General features: G+C 45.7%; 1 protein-coding gene across 7 annotated transcripts in view; it reads right to left on the reverse strand.

Moving 5' to 3' along the window:
- The window catches only part of LOC145362625 (6-phosphofructo-2-kinase/fructose-2,6-bisphosphatase 4), a 227,843-nt gene that overhangs the window by 129,304 nt on the left and 78,891 nt on the right, over positions 1-19,648 (reverse strand). Inside the window, exon 1 of one of the 7 annotated variants that reach the window (XM_080218597.1) lies at positions 4,833-4,984. The exons of the other annotated variants lie outside the window; for them this stretch is intronic. Within the exon in view, the coding sequence (XP_080074723.1) occupies positions 4,833-4,839 (7 nt within the window). The 5' untranslated portion in view covers positions 4,840-4,984. Of the gene's footprint in view, positions 1-4,832; positions 4,985-19,648 lie in introns of those variants that run through there. 7 annotated transcript variants of the gene reach the window in all.

Consider the following 19,648-nt stretch of genomic DNA (forward strand, 5'->3'; position numbering starts at 1 on the left):
AAGGAGCAGCTGGACAGACTGGAATTCTTTTCCTCTGGAGCGCAGGAGGCTTAGGGGTGATCTTATATAGAGGTCTATAAACTAATGAGGGGCATAGATCAGCTAGATAGGCAGGGGAATCTAAATCTAGAGGGCATAGGTTTATGGTGAGAGGGGAGAGATACAAAAGGGTTCAGAGAGGCAATCTTTTCACACAGAGGGTGGTGTGACTGGAACAAGCTGCCAGAGGCAGGTACAATTTGTCTTCTAAAAATCATTTAGACAGTTACATGGGTAAGATGGGTATAGAGGAATATGGGCCAAATGCAGCCAATTGGGACTAATTTAGGGGGTAAAAAGAAAGGGTGGCATGGACAAGCTAGGCCAAAGGGCCTGCCTCCATGCTGTAAACCTCTATGACTCTATGTTATATACTTTAGATCACGATGTTTTAACTAAACTAACGTAAAGAGAACAGAAGATTTGAGTCACAAAATACCACAGTGCCGAGAATAGAACAAGATTAATTCAAGCTAACATTGGTACTCTCAAGATTGACGTGGGAATTGATAATGAAATGCAAGGAAATGGCAGAGGAATTGAAAAGATAGTGTGGCTGGCTTCAGTAAGAAGCCATGAGCATCAGATTGGAGAGATAAATGCACGTTTCAGAGATTGGTGTGGGGAAATGGAAATTAATCTCCATTCATTGGACACCGGCACCAGTACTGGGGAAAATGGGAATGGTATCGGACAGTATTCACTTCGACAGTGCTGGGATGAGGGTTCTGGCAAGTTGATTACTAAGCTGGAAGACAGGGCTTTAAAACAAATAGTGGAGCTGGAGGGATGAAGTTTGGGAAGATGTGACTGATCAGGAGTAAACAAGTAATACAGCAAGGTAGGAATAAGGGAAATGATGATCAGAGCATGACCATCAAACTTGAGAGTGCACCAGCAGTTGGGTCATAGAGGTCAGCAACATGGAAATAGGCCCTTCGGACCAACTTGTCCACGCCGCCCTTTTTTGTTATTCCCTTAAACTAATCCCAATGGCCCGCATTCGGCCCACATTCCTCTATACCCATCTTACCCATGTAACTATCTAAATGCTTTTTAAAAGACAAAATTGTACCTGCCTCTACTACTACCTCTGGCAGCTTGTTCCAGACATTCACCACCCTGTGTGTGAAAAAATTGCCCCTCTGGACCCTTTTGTATCTCCTCCCTCTCACCTTAAACCTATGTGTCGAGTATAGGGCTAACGGGAGGACTTTGAATAGTGTGGATGAACAGAGGGATCTAGGTGTGTGTGTACATAGATCCCTGAAAGTTGGGAATCAAGTAGATAAGGTTGTTAAGAAGGCGTACGGTGTCTTGGCGTTTATTGGTAGGGGGATTGAATTTAGGAGTCGCAGTGTAATGTTGCAACTGTACACTACTCTAGTGCGGCCGCACTTGGAGTACTGTGTGCAGTTCTGGTCCCCGCATTACAAGAAGGATGTGGAGGCGTTGGAGAGGGTGCAGAGGAGGTTTACTAGGATGTTGCCTGGTATGGAGGGGAGGTCCTATGAGGAGAGACTGAGGGATCTAGGGTTGTTTTCGTTGGAAAGAAGGCGGCTAAGAGGGGATCTTATTGAAACATATAAGATGATTAGAGGTTTAGATAGGGTGGATAGTGATAGCCTTTTTCCTCGGATGGAGAAAGCTAGCACGAGGGGGCATGGCTTTAAATTAAGGGGGGGTAGCTACAGGACGGATGTCAGGGGTAGGTTCTTTACCCAGCGGGTGGTGAGGGATTGGAATGCCCTGCCTGCTGCAGCTGTAAATGCGTCTAGTTTGGGGGCGTTTAAGAGATCTCTGGATAGGTTTATGGACGAAATGGGATTGGTATAGGCTAGTGGGTCATTGTTTTTGTAACTGGTCGGCGCAACATCGTGGGCCGAAGGGCCTGTTCTGCGCTGTAATGTTCTATGTTCTATGTTCTATGTCCTCTAGTTTTAGACTCCCCTACCTTTGGGAAATGATATTGACTATCTAGCTGATCTATGCCCCTCATTATTTTATAGACTTCTATAAGATCACCCCTCAGCTCCAGAGGAAAATGTCCCACTCTATCCAGCCTCTCCTTATAACTCAATCCATCAAATCCCAGTAGCATCCTAGTAAACCTTATCTGTACTCTTTCTAGTTTAATAATATCCCTTCTATAATAGGGTGACCAGAACTGTACACAGTATTCCAAGTGTGGCCTTACCAATGTCTTGTACAACTTCAACAAGAGACATCCCAACTCCTGTACTCAACGTTCTGACCGATGAAACAAAGCATGCCAAATGTCTTCTTCACCACGCTGTCCACCTGTGACTCCACTTTCAAGGAGCTATGAACATGTACCCCTAGATTTCTTTGTTCTGTAACTCTCCCTAACGCCCTATTAACTGAAGAAGTACTGTCAATCTACAAAAATGCAAAACCTCACATTTATCTAAATTAAACTCCATCTGCCATTCATCAGCCCACTGGCCCAATTGACCAAGATCCTGTTGCAATTGGAGATAACTTTCTTCACTGCCCACTATGCCATCAATCTTGGTGTCATCTCAAACTTACTAACCATGCTTCATTTATTCTCATCCAAATCACTTATATAAATGACAAATAACAGTGGACCCAACACAGATCTCCGAGGCACACCGCTAGTCATAGGCCTCCAGTTTGGAAAACAACTCTCTACAGCCACCCTCTGTCTTCTGTCAAGGAGCCAATTTTATATCCATTTAGACACCTCACCCCAGATCCCATGAGATTTAATCTTATGCAACAACCTACCATGCAGTACCTTGTCAAAGGCCTTGCTAAAGACCATGTAGACAACATCAACTGCACTGCCCTCATCTACCTTCTCGGTTACCCCTCCAAAAAAACTCAATCAAATTTGCAAGACATGATTTTCCACTCACAAAGCCATGCTGACTGTCCCTAATCAGTCCTTGCGTCTCTAAATGCCTGCAGATCCTGTCTCTCAAAATACCTTCCAACAACTTACCCACCAACCACAGATGTGAGGCTCACTGGCCTGTAGCTCCCAGGCTTTTCCCCGCAGCCCTTTTTAATCAAAGGCACATTTGCCACTATCCAATCTTCAGGCACCTCAATGATTCAAATATCTCAGCAAGAGAACCTGCAATTTCCTCCCTAACCTCCCACAATGTTCTAGGAAACGCTTCATCAGGTCCTGGGGATTTATCTACCTTGATGCGCTTTAAGACTTCCAGCACCTCCTTTTCTGTAATATGTACACTCCTCAAGACATCACTATTTATTTCCCCAAGTTCCCTAACATCCATGCTTTTCTTAACAGTAAATATTGATCAGAAGTATTCATTTAGGATCTCACCCACCGCTTGTGGATCCGCACAGAGATGACTTTGATCCTATCAAAAAGTCACCTCTATGCGGCCCATCGAGTCTACACCGACCACAATCTCACCCAGGCCCTACCCCCATATCCCTCTAACCTAAGGATCTCAGGACACTAAACAGCAATTTTAGCATGACCAATCAACCTAACCTGCACATCTTTGGTCTGTGGGAGGAAACCGGAGTATCCAGAGGAAGCCCACGCAGACACGAGGGGAATGTGAAAACACCACACAGACAATGGCCCAAGCCAGGAATCGAACCCAGGTTCCTGTAGCTGTGAAGCAACAGTGCTAACCACTGCGCTACCGTGCCGCCCATGTCATGTCATGTGCCTCTTTCTTCTTCTTGACCAGGGCGTCAATATCCCAAGTCATCCAGGGTTCCCTGCTTCTGCCAGCCCAGTTAAGACTAAATGATACAAAGATAGAAAAAGACAAAACAAAAGGCTCTATATCTGAACACATGTAGCATTTATAACAAAACAGATTAACTGACAGCAGAAATAGAAATAATGTTGAAGGATCTGATAATCATTACAGGGGCGGCATGGTGACACAGTGGTTAGCATTGCTGCCTCACAGCGCCAGAGACCCAGGTTCAATTCCCAGCTTGGGTCACTATGTGGAGTTTGCACGTTCTCCCCGTGTCTCTGAGTTTCTTCCGGGTGCTCCAATTTCCTCCCACTCTCCAAAGATGTGCAGGTTAGATGGATTGGTCATGTTTAATTTCCCCTTGGTGTCAGGGGGACTAGCTAGGGTAAATGCATGGCATTGAGGATAGGGCCTGGCTAGGATTATGGTCAGTGCAGATTTGATGGGCCAATTGGCCTCCTTCTGCACTGTAGGGATTCTATAATTCTATGTAAATCACAAAAAAAAATGCAAATACAGCAAGTGATTAGGAAGGCATGGTGAGTGGACTTGGTAGGATGATACCCAGAGAATATTTCTACTTGTAGGGAGACTAAAACTAAGGGACATGTCTCCCTAACAGAGGAGAATTTTTTTCTCAGAGGGCATGTGGAATTCTCTTTCTCAAAAGGTTGAGAGGGCTGGGTTTTTAAATTTATGCAAGGTTGAGTGAGATAGGTTTTTGATAAACAAGGGAGAGACAAAGGTTATGGGGTTGGGTGGAGAGGTCAGAAAGAGAAGAAGAGTTAACAGGAAGGTGAAGCTGAGACGCAATCAAATCAATTGAATGGTGCAACAGGCTCAGAGGGCCAAATAGCCTACTCTTGTCCCAAAGCCTTATGTTCTTGTGACCATAACCTTTCATTAGAAGGCACAAAGCCAAACTATCAGATACAAAGTTGAAACGTGCTTAAAAGATTTACAGAACAATATTTAAAATTCAGCAAGACAGACTATAAATTCTCCAATAAATAACCAATTGGCAGAGCCAATAAGAGCCAAATGAGAAATCTGTACCTAACATGGAGGCACGGAGCGAGGAGATTCGAATCTTCAACCTATGGCCAGCGTAACTCGATAATGTTCAATCGCACGCTTCCAGGAATTGCAGAGACAGTCAAGCAAGTTGGACTTCACAATATGCTTATGTGGCCTTTCTTCTGAACTGTGTGTGTTTATGCACCAGGCACCCTTTCAGGGGCAAACCCTCTTACGTTGAGGCAAGCAGCAGTCAAAGAAGCCATTGTCAAGATGATCCCAAGGATCACCATGACGTTAATCATGTATTCAGCAGTTAGATGTAAAGGTCACAGCTCCAACAGTGAACAGAATCTCAGTTACCAATAGGCAGGCAGAGTCCAAGTATCAAGTTATATCACACTAAGCAGAGACTTGCTGACACTCGTTTAAAGTTAAAAAGCCTCTTGAAGGAGATTGTTCAGTGATGTGCAGCTTGTTCTATTTTCAGTAAAGAGTACATGCCACAGCACAACAGCAAGAAATTATCAATACCAGGGGGATGTGTAAACAGATACACAGCCTGGGAGCTAAAAAACAGTGGCTGTGACTGAAGCTGGATACTGCTGGCCTATGCATTCAGAATCTGTAATCAACCTTCACAAGATCTGGCGAGATTCTCTACACTGCCTGCAATGCATTTCACACTGGTGGAGGTGGCCCACCATTGGCTGGTGGCAGGATCTTCTGGTCCCACTGCTGACAGCAGCGTTTCCTGTTGCATACACGCCACACCACTGGGAAACCCACAGTGGGGGAGGGAGTCACCGTCGGCAGAACCAGAAGATCCCACTGGCAGGAACGGCCATAAAATTCCAGCCTACATCTTCAAAACCCACAACCTTCCCAACACAGAAGGGCAAAGGCAACAGATACATGGTTAATACAATCCACAAGCCACTCCAAGTCATTCACTATCCTGACTAGAAAATATATCGCCATTCCCACTGGTCACTGGGTTAAAAGTCTGCAACTTCCTCCCTAACACCACTGTGAGCATGTGAGTGTATCTACACAATGTAGAGATGCCAGTGTTGGACTAGGGTAAAGTAAGAAGTCTAACAACACCAGATTAAAGTCCAACAGGTTTATTTAGTGGCAAAAGTCACCAGCTTTCAGAGCGCTGCTCCTTCATCAGGTAAGTGGGAGTTCTGTTCACGAACAGGGCATATAAAGACACAAACTCAATTTACAAAATAATAGTTAGAATACAAATCTTTACAGGTAATCAAGTCTTAAAAGGTACAGACAATGTGAGTGGAGAGAGGGTTAAGCACAGGTTAAAGAAACGTGTATTGTCTCCAGCCAGGACAGTTCGTGAGATTTTGCAAGCCCAGGCAAGTCATGGGAGTCACAGATAGTGTGACATAAATCCAAGATCCCGGTTGAGGCCGCCTTCATGCATATGGAACTTGGCTATTAGTCTCTGCTCAGCGACTGCGCTGTCGTGTATTGTGAAGGCCACCTTGGAGAACGCTTACCCGAAGATCAGAGGCCAAATGCCCATGACCGCTGAAATATTCCCCAACAGGAAGGGAACAGTCTTGCCTGGTGATTGTCGAGCGATGTTCATTCATCCGTTGTTGTAGTGTCTGCATGGTCTCCCTAATGTACTATGCTTCGGGACATCCTTTCCTGCAGCGTATCAGGTAGACAATGTTGGCCGAGTTGCAAGAGTATGTACCATGTACCTGGTGGATGGTGTTCTCACATGAGATGATGGCATCCGTGTCAATGATCCAGCATGTCTTGTGGAGGTTGCTGTGGCAGGGTTGTGTGGTGTCGTGATCACTGTTCTTCTGAAGGCTGGGTCGTTTGCTGCGGACAATGGTCTGAGGTTGTGCAGTTGTTTGAAGGCAAGAAGTGGGTGTGTGGGTATGGTCTTGGCGAGACGTTTGTCTTCATCAATGACATGTTAAAGGCTTCGGAGAAGTTGTAGCTTCTCCATTCCGGGGATGTACTGGACGACGAAGGGTACTCTGTCTGCTGTGTCCCGTGTTTGTCTTTTGAGGAGGTCGGTGCGGTTTTTTGCTATGGCGCATCAATCAATGAGTCGAGTGCCAGATCCCTTTCTTATGAGGGCGTCTTTCAGTGTCTGGAGGTGTCTGTTACGATTCCCCTCATCTGAGCAGATCCTGTGTATACAGAGGGCTCGTCTGTAGGGGTTGGCTTCTTTAATGTGTTTAGGGTGGAAGCTGGAGAAACAGAGCATTGTAAGGTTATCCGTGGGCTTGCGGTACAGTGAAGTGCTGAGGTGACCGTCCTTGACGGAGATGAGTGCATCCAAGAATGCAATCGATTCCAGAGAGTAGTCCATGGTGAGTCTGATGGTGGGATGGAACTTGTTGATGTCATCATATAGTTGATTTAGTGATTGTTCACCATGAGTCCAAAGGAAGAAAATGTCATCGATGTATCTAATGTACAGCATCGATTGAAGGTCCTGTGAAGAGGTCTTGTTTGAACCTGTGCATGAAGATGCTGGCATATTGAGGTGCAAATTGGCTTCCCAGGGCTGTTCCGTATATCTGGATGAAGAACCGGTTAGAAACCTGGAAAAAACGATAGCACGATACAGGCCTGTCAGCCCACAAAGTTGTGCCAAACATGTCCCTACCTTACAGATTACTAGGCTTACCTATAACCCTAAGTTCCATGTACTTATCTAAAAGTATCTTACAAAGACCCTATCGAATCCGCCTCCACCACCGTTGCCGGCAGCCCATTCCACGCACCCACCGCTCTGAGTGAAAAACTTAACCCTGATATCTCCTCTGTACCTACTCCCCGGCACCTTAAACCTGTGTCCTCTCGCGGCGATCATTTCAGCCCTGGGAAAAACCTCTGAAAATCCACAATCAATACCTCTCAACATCTTATAAACCTCTATCAGGTCACCTCTCATCCTTCATCTCTCCAAGGAGAAAAGACCTAGCTCTCTCAACCTATCCTCATAAGGTATACCACCCAATCCAGGTAACATCCTTGTAAACCTTCTCTGCACCCTTTCAATGGCTTCCACATCCTTCCTGTAATGAGGCAACCAGAACTGCGCACAGTACTCCAAGTGGGATCTGACCAGGGTCCTACATAGCTGCAACATTATCTCTCGACTCCTAAACTCAATTCCTCAACTGATGAAGGCCAGTACACGATACGCCTTCTTAACCACAGCTTCAACCTGCGCATCTACTTTGAGTGTCCTATGAACTCGGATCCCAAGATCCTTCTGATCTTCCACACTGCCAAGCGTCCTACCATTGATATTATATCTGCCATCCTATTTGACCTGCCAAAATGAACCACTTCACTCTTATCTGGGTTGAACTCCATCTGCCACTCCTCCGCCCAGCCTTGCATCCTGTCAATGTCTCGCTGCAACTTCTGACATCCCTCCACACTATCCACAACACCTCCAACCTTTGTATCATCAGCAAACTTCCCAACCCATCCCTCCATTTCCTCATCCAGGTCATTTATAAAAAATTACAAACAGCAAGGGTCCCAGAACAGATCCCTGGGGCACTCCATGCGACCGACGTCCATGCAAAAAAAGACCCATCTACAACGACTCTCTGCCTTCTGCGGACAAGCCAGTTCTGGATCCACAAAGCAATGTCCCCTTGGATCCCATGCCTCCTCGCTTTCTCAATAAGCCTTGCATGGGGGACCTTATCAAATGCTTTGCTGAAGTCCATATATACTACATCTACTACTCTTCCTTCAATGTGTTTAGTCACATCTTCAAAAAAATTCAATCAGGCTCATAAGGCATGATCTGCCTTTGACAAAGCTGTGCTGACTATTCTTAATCATATTATACTTCTCCAAATGTTCATAAATGCTGCCTCTCAGAATTTTCTCCATCAACTTACTAACCATTGAGGTTAGACTACTAGTCTATAATTTCCACTGGTTGTTGAAGGTGAAGATGAAGACATTGTGGTCCAGGATGAAGTGGATGAATTGTAAAATTGCATCTGGAGATTGGCAGTTGTCAGCGTTGAGTACTGAGGCAGTTACAGCAATGCCATCATCGTGGGGGATGCTGGTGTAGAGTGCCAAGACATCCACTGTCAAGTGTTACCGCAAGCCCATGGATAACCTCACGATGCTCCACTTCTCCAGCTTCCACCCTAAACACATTAAAGAAGCCATCCCCTATGGACCAGCCCTCCATATACACAGAATCTGCTCAGATGAGGAGGATCGCAACAGACACTTCCAAATGCTGAAAGATGCCCTCGTAAGAACAGGATATGGCGCTTGGCTCATTGATCAACAGTTCTGACGTGACACAGTGAAAACCGCACCGACCTCCTGAGAAGACAAACACAGGGCACAATGGACAGAGTACCCTTCATCATCCAGTGCTTCCCCGGAGCGGAGAAGCTACGACATTTTCTCCAGCGCCTTCAACACGTCATTGATGAAGACGAACATTTCACCAAGGCCATCCTCACTCCCCCATTTCTTGCCTTCAAACAACCGCACAACCTCATCACACCACTTTCCGCAGCAAACTACCCAGCCTTCAGGAGAACAGTGACCATGACACCACATAGGGGATGCCTTCTTTAATGTGTTTAGGGTGGAAGCTGGAGAACAGCTGGCGTAAAGAGTGATTAAAGAATGACCTTTAACTACTAAAGTTTAAACCTCATAAAACTGTTATACGTAACCATGAGTGGAATAAACAACAACGAAAGTGACTTTATAAATTAAGGAACCTTGATGTCACGACAGTTGGGACCCAAACTAGGATTAGATACCCTACTATGCCCAACCACAAACTTAGACAACACCCTGTCACAGCAACCTCTGCAAGACGTGCCGGATCATCGACACATACAGATGCCATCATCTCACGTGAGAACACCATCCATCAGATATGTGGTACACACACTTGCAATTCAGCCAACATTGTCCACCTGATACACTGCAGGAAAGGATGCCCCAAAGCATGGTACATTGGGGACACCATGCAGACACTATATCAACAGATGAATGAACACCGCTCGACAATCTCCAGACAAGAGTGTTCTCGTCCTGTTGGGGAACACTTCCGCGGTCATGGACATTCGGCCTCTGATCTTCGGGTAAGCGTTCTCCAAGGTGCCCTTCACAATACACGACAATGTGGAGTCACTGAGCAGAGACTGATAACCAATTTCTGCACACGAGGACGGCCTCAACCGGGATCTTGGGTTCACATTATACTATCTGTAACCCCACGACTTGCCTGGTCTTGCAAAATCTCACTAACTCTCCTGTCTGGAGACAATACACATCTCTTTAATCTGTGCTCTCGCTCTCTCCGCTCACATTGTCTGTTCCCTTAAGACTTGATTACCTGTAAAAACTCGCATTCCAACCATTATTTTGTAAATTGAGTTTGTGTCTTTATATGCCCTGTTTGTGAACAGAACTGCTACTTACCTGACGAAGGAGCAGCGCTCCAAAAGCTAGTGGCTTGTGCTACCAAATAAACCTGTTGGACTTTATCTGGTGTAGATACACCCAGTAAGAACAACAAAGAACAAAGAACAACACAGCACGGGAAACAGGCCCTTCGGCCCAACGAGCCCGCGCCGCCGTCCCACTGTCTCACTGACCTATTCATGATTTTAGTCTACGCCTAATGTGCGAGGATCAGGGAGGTCCAATATAGGGACAATTTGTTACCCAATCAATCAGCCTAAAAGCACATCTTTGGGATGTGGGAGGAAACCGGAGTACCCGGAGGAAACCCATGCAACCACGGGGAGAACGTGCAAACTCCCACAGACACAGGCCCAAATCCATGTGTCCGCACAGCAACAGAGATAGTCTCTGAGCTGTCATGTTGCCCTCGAGATGGTCCAGTTTAAGCACACTAACGACATGAAGCAATAGGCAACTCCCGAAGCAACGTCCAAGAGCAGCCCACTACAACCTGCCGCATGCATGCCCCTTGCTGGTCAACAAGGTGGACTTAAATGCCTGTGGAGACAAAAAATTCATTATTAAACAGGCAAAGACTGTAACATCCCTGAGGTAAAAACGTAATCCCAAGCCTACAATGTTTAGTAAGGCCTGCTATATCCCCCTATGGGAACGTCTGAAATGTGGAGTTTTTTCAAGGAGCAGCTACTGCGAGTCCTTGATAGGTATGTCCCTGTCAGGCATGGTGGATTTGGTAGATCTAGGGAACCGTGGTGCACTAAAAGAGTTGAGTCGATGGTTAAAAAGAAAAAGGAGGCTTATGTTAGGATGAGATTGGAGGGCTCAGATAGTGCACTAGAAAGCTTTAGATTGGCTAGGAGGGAGTTGAAGAGTGAGTTGAGAAGGGCTAAAAGAGGACATGAGAAGACTTTGGCTGATAGGATTAAGGAGAATCCTAAGGCGTTCTATAGGTATGTCAAGAACAGAAGGTTGGTCAGGGCAAGATTAGGGCCAGTTACAGACAGCAGGGGGAAGTTGTGTGTGGAACCGGAGGAGATTGGAGAAGTATTGAACCAATATTTCTCTTCGGTGTTCACGCAGGGGGACATGAATATAGCTGAGGAGGACATTGGGTTGCAGGGGTGTAAAATAGACAGTATTACGGTTGATAAAGAGGATGTGCTGGAAATTCTTGAGGGGCTGAAAATAGATAAGTCCCCTGGTCCGGATGGGATCTACCCTAGGATTCTCTGGGAGGCTAGAGAGGTGATTGCAGAGCCTCTGGCTCAGATCTTCAGGTCGTCATTGGTCTCTGGTGTAGTCCCGGAGGATTGGAGGATAGCGAATGTTGTCCCATTGTTTAAGAAGGGGAACAGAGACTTTGCCGGGAATTATAGACCGGTGAGCCTTACTTCTGTTGTGGGCAAGGTTTTAGAAAAAATTATTAGGGATAGGATTTATAGTTATTTGGAGTGTAATGAATTGATTAGAAATAGTCAACATGGTTTTGTAGCGGGTAGGTCGTGCCTTACTAACCTTATTGAGTTTTTTGAGAAGGTGGCCAAAGAGGTGGATGGGGGTAAGGCAGTTGACGTGGTATACATGGATTTTAGTAAGGCGTTCGATAAGGTTCACCATGGTAGGCTTCTGCAGAAAATGCAGATGTATGGGATTGTGGGTAATCTAGGAAGTTGGATCAGGAATTGGCTATCAGATAGGAGACAGAGGGTGGTGGTGGATGGTAAATATTCATCATGGAGTACAGTTACGAGTGGTGTGCCTCAGGGATCTGTTTTGGGGCCACTGTTGTTTGTAATTTTTATTAATGATCTGGATGAGGGTATAGTTGGGTGGATTAGTAAATTTGCTGATGACACCAAAATTGGAGGTGTGGTAGATTGTGAGGAAGGGTGTCATAGTCTGCAGGGAGACTTAGATAGGTTGCAGAGCTGGGCCGAGAGGTGGCGGATGGAATTTAATGCGGAGAAGTGTGAGGTAATTCACTTTGGTAGGAGCAACAGATGTGTCGAGTATAGGGCTAACGGGAGGACTTTGAATAGTGTGGATGAACAGAGGGATCTAGGTGTGTGTGTACATAGATCCCTGAAAGTTGGGAATCAAGTAGATAAGGTTGTTAAGAAGGCGTACGGTGTCTTGGCGTTTATTGGTAGGGGGATTGAATTTAGGAGTCGCAGTGTAATGTTGCAACTGTACACTACTCTAGTGCGGCCACACTTGGAGTACTGTGTGCAGTTCTGGTCCCCGCATTACAAGAAGGATGTGGAGGCGTTGGAGAGGGTGCAGAGGAGGTTTACTAGGATGGTGCCTGGTATGGTGGGGAGGTCCTATGAGGAGAGATTGAGGGATTTAGGGTTGTTTTCGTTGGAAAGAAGGCGGCTAAGAGGGGATCTTATTGAAACATATAAGATGATTAGAGGTTTAGATAGGGTGGATAGTGATAGCCTTTTTCCTCGGATGGAGAAAGCTAGCACGAGGGGGCATGGCTTTAAATTAAGGGGGGGTAGCTACAGGACGGATGTCAGGGGTAGGTTCTTTACCCAGCGGGTGGTGAAGGATTGGAATGCCCTGCCTGCTGCAGTTGTAAATGTGTCTAGTTTGGGGGCGTTTAAGAGATCTCTGGATAGGTTTATGGACGAAAAGGGATTGGTATAGGCTAGTGGGTCATTGTTTTTGTAACTGGTCGGCGCAACATCGTGGGCCAAAGGGCCTGTTCTGCGCTGTAATGTTCTATGTTCTATGTTCTATGTTCTATATGTAGCCCGCTCATGTGGCTGTCTAAGTGACTCTTAAACAACCCTAGCGTGCCTGCTTCCACCACCTTACTCGGCAGTGCATTCCACACCCCCACTACCCTTTGCGTGAAAAACTGCCCTCTAATATTTGTCTTATACCTAGCCCCCCTCACCCTAAGCCCGTGACCCCTCGTTCTATCCATTTCTAATAGCGGAAAAAGCTTTCCACCATTTACTCTATCTATCCCCTTCATAATCTTATAAACCTCTATTAGATCCCCCCTCAGCCGACGTCTCTCAAGGGAAAACAGCCCAAGTTCGTTCAATCTTTCCTCGTAAGACAGCCCTTCCATACCAGGCAGCATCCTGGTAAATCTCCTCTGCACTCTCTCCAGGATCTCTACATCCTTCCGGTAGTACGGCGACCAGAACTGGACGCAGTACTCCAAGTGAGGCCTAACCAACGTTCTATACAACTGCAACATCAGACTCCTACTCTTATATTCTATACCCCTTCCTATGAAGGCTAACATACCATACGCTTTCCTCATCACACTCTGCACCTGCACCGACACCTTCAGGGACTTGTGCACCTGCACCCCCAGGTCTCTTTGCGTATCTATACTCCGGATAGTTCTACCTTTTATCGTATAACTCCCCTCCACATTATTCCGGCCAAAGTGCATCACCTCGCATTTCTCCGGATTAAATTCCATTTGCCATCTATCTGCCCAATCTACCAGCCTGTCTATGTCCTGTTGCATTGCCAGGCACTGCTCCTCAGTACCCGCCAATCCAACCATCTCAGTGTCATCAGCAAATTTGCTGATCACACCACCTACCCCCTCTTCCAAGTCATTAATATATACCACAAATAGAAGAGGTCCTAGTACCGAGCCCTGCGGCACACCACTGGTGACAGACCTCCAATTGGAAAAGGAGCCTTCCACTACTACCCGCTGTCTCCTCTTCCCAAGCCAGTTCTCCACCCATCTACATACCTGGCCTTGTATCCCATGAGCCTTCACCTTTTCTATCAGCCTACCATGAGGGACCTTGTCAAACGCCTTACTGAAATCCATATAGACGACATCAACGGCTTGTCCTTCGTCAACCGTTTTTGTCACCTCTTCAAAAAATTCCACTAGATTCGTAAGGCACGACCTCCCTGTAACGAAGCCATGCTGCGTATCCCTGATCAGATTGCAGCGCTCCAGATGTTCATACATCCTATCCTTGAGGATCCTCTCCATTAGCTTGCCTATAACTGAAGTCAAGCTCACCGGCCTATAATTCCCTGGGTTATCCCTCTGACCCTTTTTAAACAACGGTACTACATTTGCAATCCGCCAATCCTCTGGGACCTCACCTGTGTCCAAAGAAGAGACAAAGATTTGCGTCAGAGGCCCAGCAATTTCATCCCTCACCTCCCTTAGCAGCCTGGGATAGATGCCATCAGGCCCCGGAGATTTATCCGTCTTTATACTGTCTAAAAGTCCCAACACCTCTTCCCTCGTGATGACTATTTCCCTCAACGGATCCTCAAACTCCTCAAGCACAGCACCAGACATCAGGCCCCTCTCCTGCGTGAATACCGACGCAAAGTATTCATTCAAGATCTCCCCCATTCCCCCAGGCTCCAAGCATAGTTCCCCTCCTCTGTCCCTGAGAGGACCAATCTTCCCTCTAACCATCCTTTTGTTTCTAACATAGGAGTAAAATGCCTTAGGATTTTCTTTAATCCTACCCGCCAAAGCCATTTCGTGGCCCCTTTTTGCCTTTCTGATGCCCCTTTTAAGTTCTCTCCTACATTCTCTGTATTCTTCTAACGCTATCTCTGTCCTCAAATGCCTAGAGCTAATGTACGCCTCCCTCTTCCTCCTGACCAGGTCCTCAATATCCCTAGTTACCCACGGCTCTCTAATCCTACCCTTCCCATCCTTCCTCTTGACCGGCACATGTCTTTCCTGCAAAGATTTTAGTTTTCCCTTGAGAGACTCCCACATACCCAGCGTCGACCTGCCATCAAACAGCTTACCCCAGTCCGTATCTTTAAGATCCTGCCTAATCCGGTTGTATCTAGCCCTCCCCCAGTTTAACACCCTCCCCTTAGGACAGGCTTCATCTTTATCCATTAATATCTTAAACCAGACAGAGTTGTGGTCACTGTTAGCCACATGCTCTCCTACTTCAACGTCAACCACCTGCCCAGGCTCATTCCCCAGAACCAAGTCCAGTATAGCCCCCTCTCTGGTCGGGCTATCCACATACTGCTCCAGGGATCCTTCCATTACACACTGTACAAATTCCTCCCCGTCAGCACCCTCTGATCTCGGCACCTTCCAATCTACCCCAGGGAGATTAAAATCTCCCACTACCACCACCCTATTCTTCCTGCACTTATCTAGAATGTCCCTGCTTATCCCTTCTTCCACAGCCCTCGGGCTGTTGGGCGGTCTGTAGTACACACCCAACACAGTAACATCTCCCTTCCTATTCCTCAACTCCACCCAAAGTGACTCGATTCCTATATCCTCTATACCTCCCTCTCTCTGCACTGCTATGATGCAATCCTTAACTAACAACGCCACTCCCCCACCTCTCAACGACCCACCCCTATCACGCCTGAAGCACTTATACCCAGGAACATTCAACTGCCAGTCCTGCCCTTCCTTTAACCAAGTCTCTGTCACCGCCACCACTTCCAACTTCCTTTCGAACATTAATGCCTTCAGTTCATCTGTTTTGCCAGTCACACTCCTAGCATTGAAACACATGCACCGAAGACCCTCAGAAAGAAGTCCCACAACATCAGGTTACTGCAGCTGTTCAAGAAGACAGCTCACCAATATCTTCTCAAGGGGCAATTAGGGATGGGCAATGAATTCTGTCCTAGCCAGCGATATTCACATCCTATATATATATATATATATATATATATATGAGTGAAAATAAACACCATCCAGTTAAACTTGCAATCTCTGTGGAAGAGTCAATTACTCGGGGACACAGGTTTAAGGTGCAAGGAGCAAGGTTTAAAGGAGATGTACAAGGTAACTTTTTTTTGTACACAGAGAGTAGTGGGTGCCTGGAACTCATTGCCAGAGGAGCTAGTGGAAGCAGATACAGTAGTGACTTTTAAAGGGAATCATGACAAATACATGAATAGGATGGAAATATAGGGAGAAGATCCCTGGAAAGGAAGGGGGTTTTAGTTAAGTCAGGTAGCATGGTCGGTGCAGGCTTGGGAGGACCAAAAGGCTTGTTCCTGTGCTGTAATTTTCTTTGTTCTTATTGCCCATCCCTAGTTGCCCGCGGAGAATTGAGAGTCAACTATATCGCTGTGGCTCTGGAGTCACATTTCAGCCAGATCAGGTAAGGACAACAGATTTCCTTCCCTGAAAGGACATTAACGAACCAGATGAGTTTTTCCGACAATGGTTTCATGGTCATCTGTAGATTTTTAATTCCAGATAATTTTTATTGAATTCAAATTCCACCATCAACCATGGCAGGATTCAAACCAGGGTCCCCAGAACATTACTTGAGTTTCTGGATTAATAGTCTAACAATAATACCACTAGGTCATTGCTTCCGGTGAGAAGCGAATTTAGAAGCCTTCTCACTCAGTTTTCAGAAATGGGCTGCTGGCAAATGAGCTACGTGACCTTTTTCAGTAAAGCCAGGGCAAGAGAGGCCATTTGGCACATCAAGCCTGGTCTGCCATTCACAAAAGATCCCTACAGATCTGACTGTGGTCTTAACTCCATTTTCCCACCTGCCCCTCATGACTCTCCTATCAAAAATTTGAATATATTCCAAGCTGAGGTAAACAATGGCCTCCTCCATGCTCTCGCTAAAGAATTCCAAACACTAACCATTCTCAAAGAGCATTTGCATCTGTCTTTTAAATGGAGATGTTTTATTTTGGAACTCTGGCTCCTAATTCTACATTCCTCACAAATGGGATGAGGGATGATCAGAATGCAAACATCAGCTCTTGTGGTTTCAGTGAAGCAGCTAAGCAGCCTTGTGGCAGTTGTTGGAGTTGGAACGCAGACACGTACTGACTCCAGTAACAGCAGCAGATTACACATCTCCTCAGGATACAGCTACATATTTGTTGTGAAATAGATTTCTGACTCATTAATTAAACCAGTTCATCAGTTAGGCAGAGAAATAAAATGGTGTGTTTGTGTAGAGCTTTATCAAAGAAACATACAGGCCACTGACATATCATGCCTATGTGTATCTATGAAGGAGCTATCTGTTTAGTCTCACTCCATCTGTGGTTTTCCCCATTACTTTTCAAATATTAATCCAATTCCCTTTGGAAAGATACTATTGCATTTGCTTCATTTTCATGTGGTGCATTCCAGATTGTAATATACCCGCAGAACACAACTTTCCCTGTCACCGACACTTCTTTTGCCAATCATCTCAGAAACTGAAATAATACTAAACATTTCACGCAATGAATTATTTTCAAGTGCAAAGAATATTAGACAAATATAAAAGTTACATCGAACAGTACAGCACAGGAACAGATCCACAAGGTTGTCTCCAACATGAAGCCAAATTAAACTAATCCCTTCTGCCTGTCCTTGCTCCATATCCCTCTATTCCTTGCATATTCATGAGCTTATCTAAAAGCCCCTTAAACACCCCTACTGTAACTGCATCCACCACCATCCCTGGCACTGCATTCCAGACACCTACTGCAATGTCGCAAGAAACCTGTCCCTCACATCTTCTTTCAGTTTTCCCTCTCTCATCTTAAGTTTATGTCCCCTAGTATTAGATATTTCAACTCTGGGAAAAAGATTCTGACAGTCAACCTATCTACGTCTCTAATAATTTTATAGATTTCTATCGGGTCTCCCCTCAGCGTCTGCCGCTGCAGAGAAAACAATCCTTGTTTGTCCAGCTGTTCCTTATAGCTCATAACCTTTAGTCCAAGCAGCATCTTGGAAAACCTCTTCTGCACTCTCTCCAAAGCCTTCACATCCTTCCTGTAATGTAGCCACCAGAACTGAATGCAATACTCCAAGTGCAACCAAACCAAAGTTTTATAAAGCTGCAACATCACATTGACTACAACAGTCAATGCGCCGACCAATAGAGGCAAACATGCCATGCACCTTCTTGACCACTCTACCATCTTGTGTGGTCACTTTCAGGGAGCTATAGACTTGAGCCCCAAGATCCCTCTGTACATCAATGCTGTTCAGGGTCCTGCCATTAACTATATAATTACTGTTATCATTTGATCTCCCAAAATGCAGCACCTCATACTTGCCTGGACTAAACTCCATCTGCCATTTCTCCGCCCATATCTGCAGCAGATCTATATCCCGCTGTATATTTTGATATCCTTCTACCCTACCCACAACTCCACCTATCTCTGTGTTGTCTGCAAAATTACCAACCCCGCCATCTACATTTTCATCCAAGTCATTTATATATATCACAAACAGCAGAGGTACCAGTACGATTCCCTGTGGAACACCACTAGTCACGGACCTCCAGCCAGAAAAACACCCTTCCACCGCTACTCTGGCTTCTATGGGCAAGCCAATTCTGAATCCAAGTGGCCAAGTCACTGTGGATCCCATGCATCTTAATCTTCTGGATCAACCTACCATGAGGGACCTTGTCAAAAGCCTTACTGAATCCACAACACCCTCTGCTCTACCCTCATCAATCACCTTCATCATCACCTCAAAAAAAAATCACTCCAGTTAGTAAGACATGACCTGCCCTGCACAAAGCCATGCTGACTTTCCCTAATTAGGCCATGCTTTTCCAAATATGCATAAATCCAATCCCTAAGAATCCTCTCCAACAGCTTCCCTACCACCGATGTGAGACTCACCATTCTACGGTTTCCTATATTATCTCTTTTTACTTTCTTGAACAGAGGAACAATATTAGCTACTCGTCAGCCCTCCGGGGCCTCTCCAATGGCGAGCAAGAGTATTAAGATCTTTGTCAGGGTCCCAGCAATCTCCTCTCTTGCCCCTCGCAATAACCTGGGATAGATCCCATCGGGCCCTTAATGTTCTTCAAGAAACCATTTCTTTTTTGATCTCAAGATGTCCTACCATACTCCACACTAATCTGACTATCCTCCATGTCCTTTTTTTGGATGAATACCAATGCAAAGGTACTCATTTAGGATCTCTCCCACATCCTCTGCCTCCAGGTACAAGTTGCCTCCTTTATCCTTGAGTGGTCCTACCCTTCTCCCTAGATACCCTCTTGTTTTTAATATCTGTATAAAATGCTTTGGGATTCTCCTTAACTCTACTTGCCAAGAGCATTTGTTGCTCTCCCAATTCTCTGCCTGCATTCTTTCTTTATATTCCTCACAGGTCCTGTCCAATTTTAGCTTACTAAACATTACATTTGCTTCTCTTTCCCTTTTGACTAAATTCACAATCTCTTTTGTCATCCAAGGGTCCCTTGCCTCATCCTTGTCCTTTGTCCTTACTGGAGCATGCCGGTCCTGGACCCTGATCAGTGGGTCTTTAAACAACTCCCGAATGTCAAATGTGGACTTGCCTGATATCAGCTGCTCCCAATTAACTCTGCCTAGCTCCTGCCTCATACAGTCATAATTTGCCTTCCCCCAAGGTC

The sequence above is a fragment of the Carcharhinus amblyrhynchos genome, chromosome 3 (assembly GCF_965287045.1).
Source record: "Carcharhinus amblyrhynchos chromosome 3, sCarAmb.v2.hapA, whole genome shotgun sequence".
Lineage (NCBI taxonomy): Eukaryota > Metazoa > Chordata > Chondrichthyes > Carcharhiniformes > Carcharhinidae > Carcharhinus > Carcharhinus amblyrhynchos.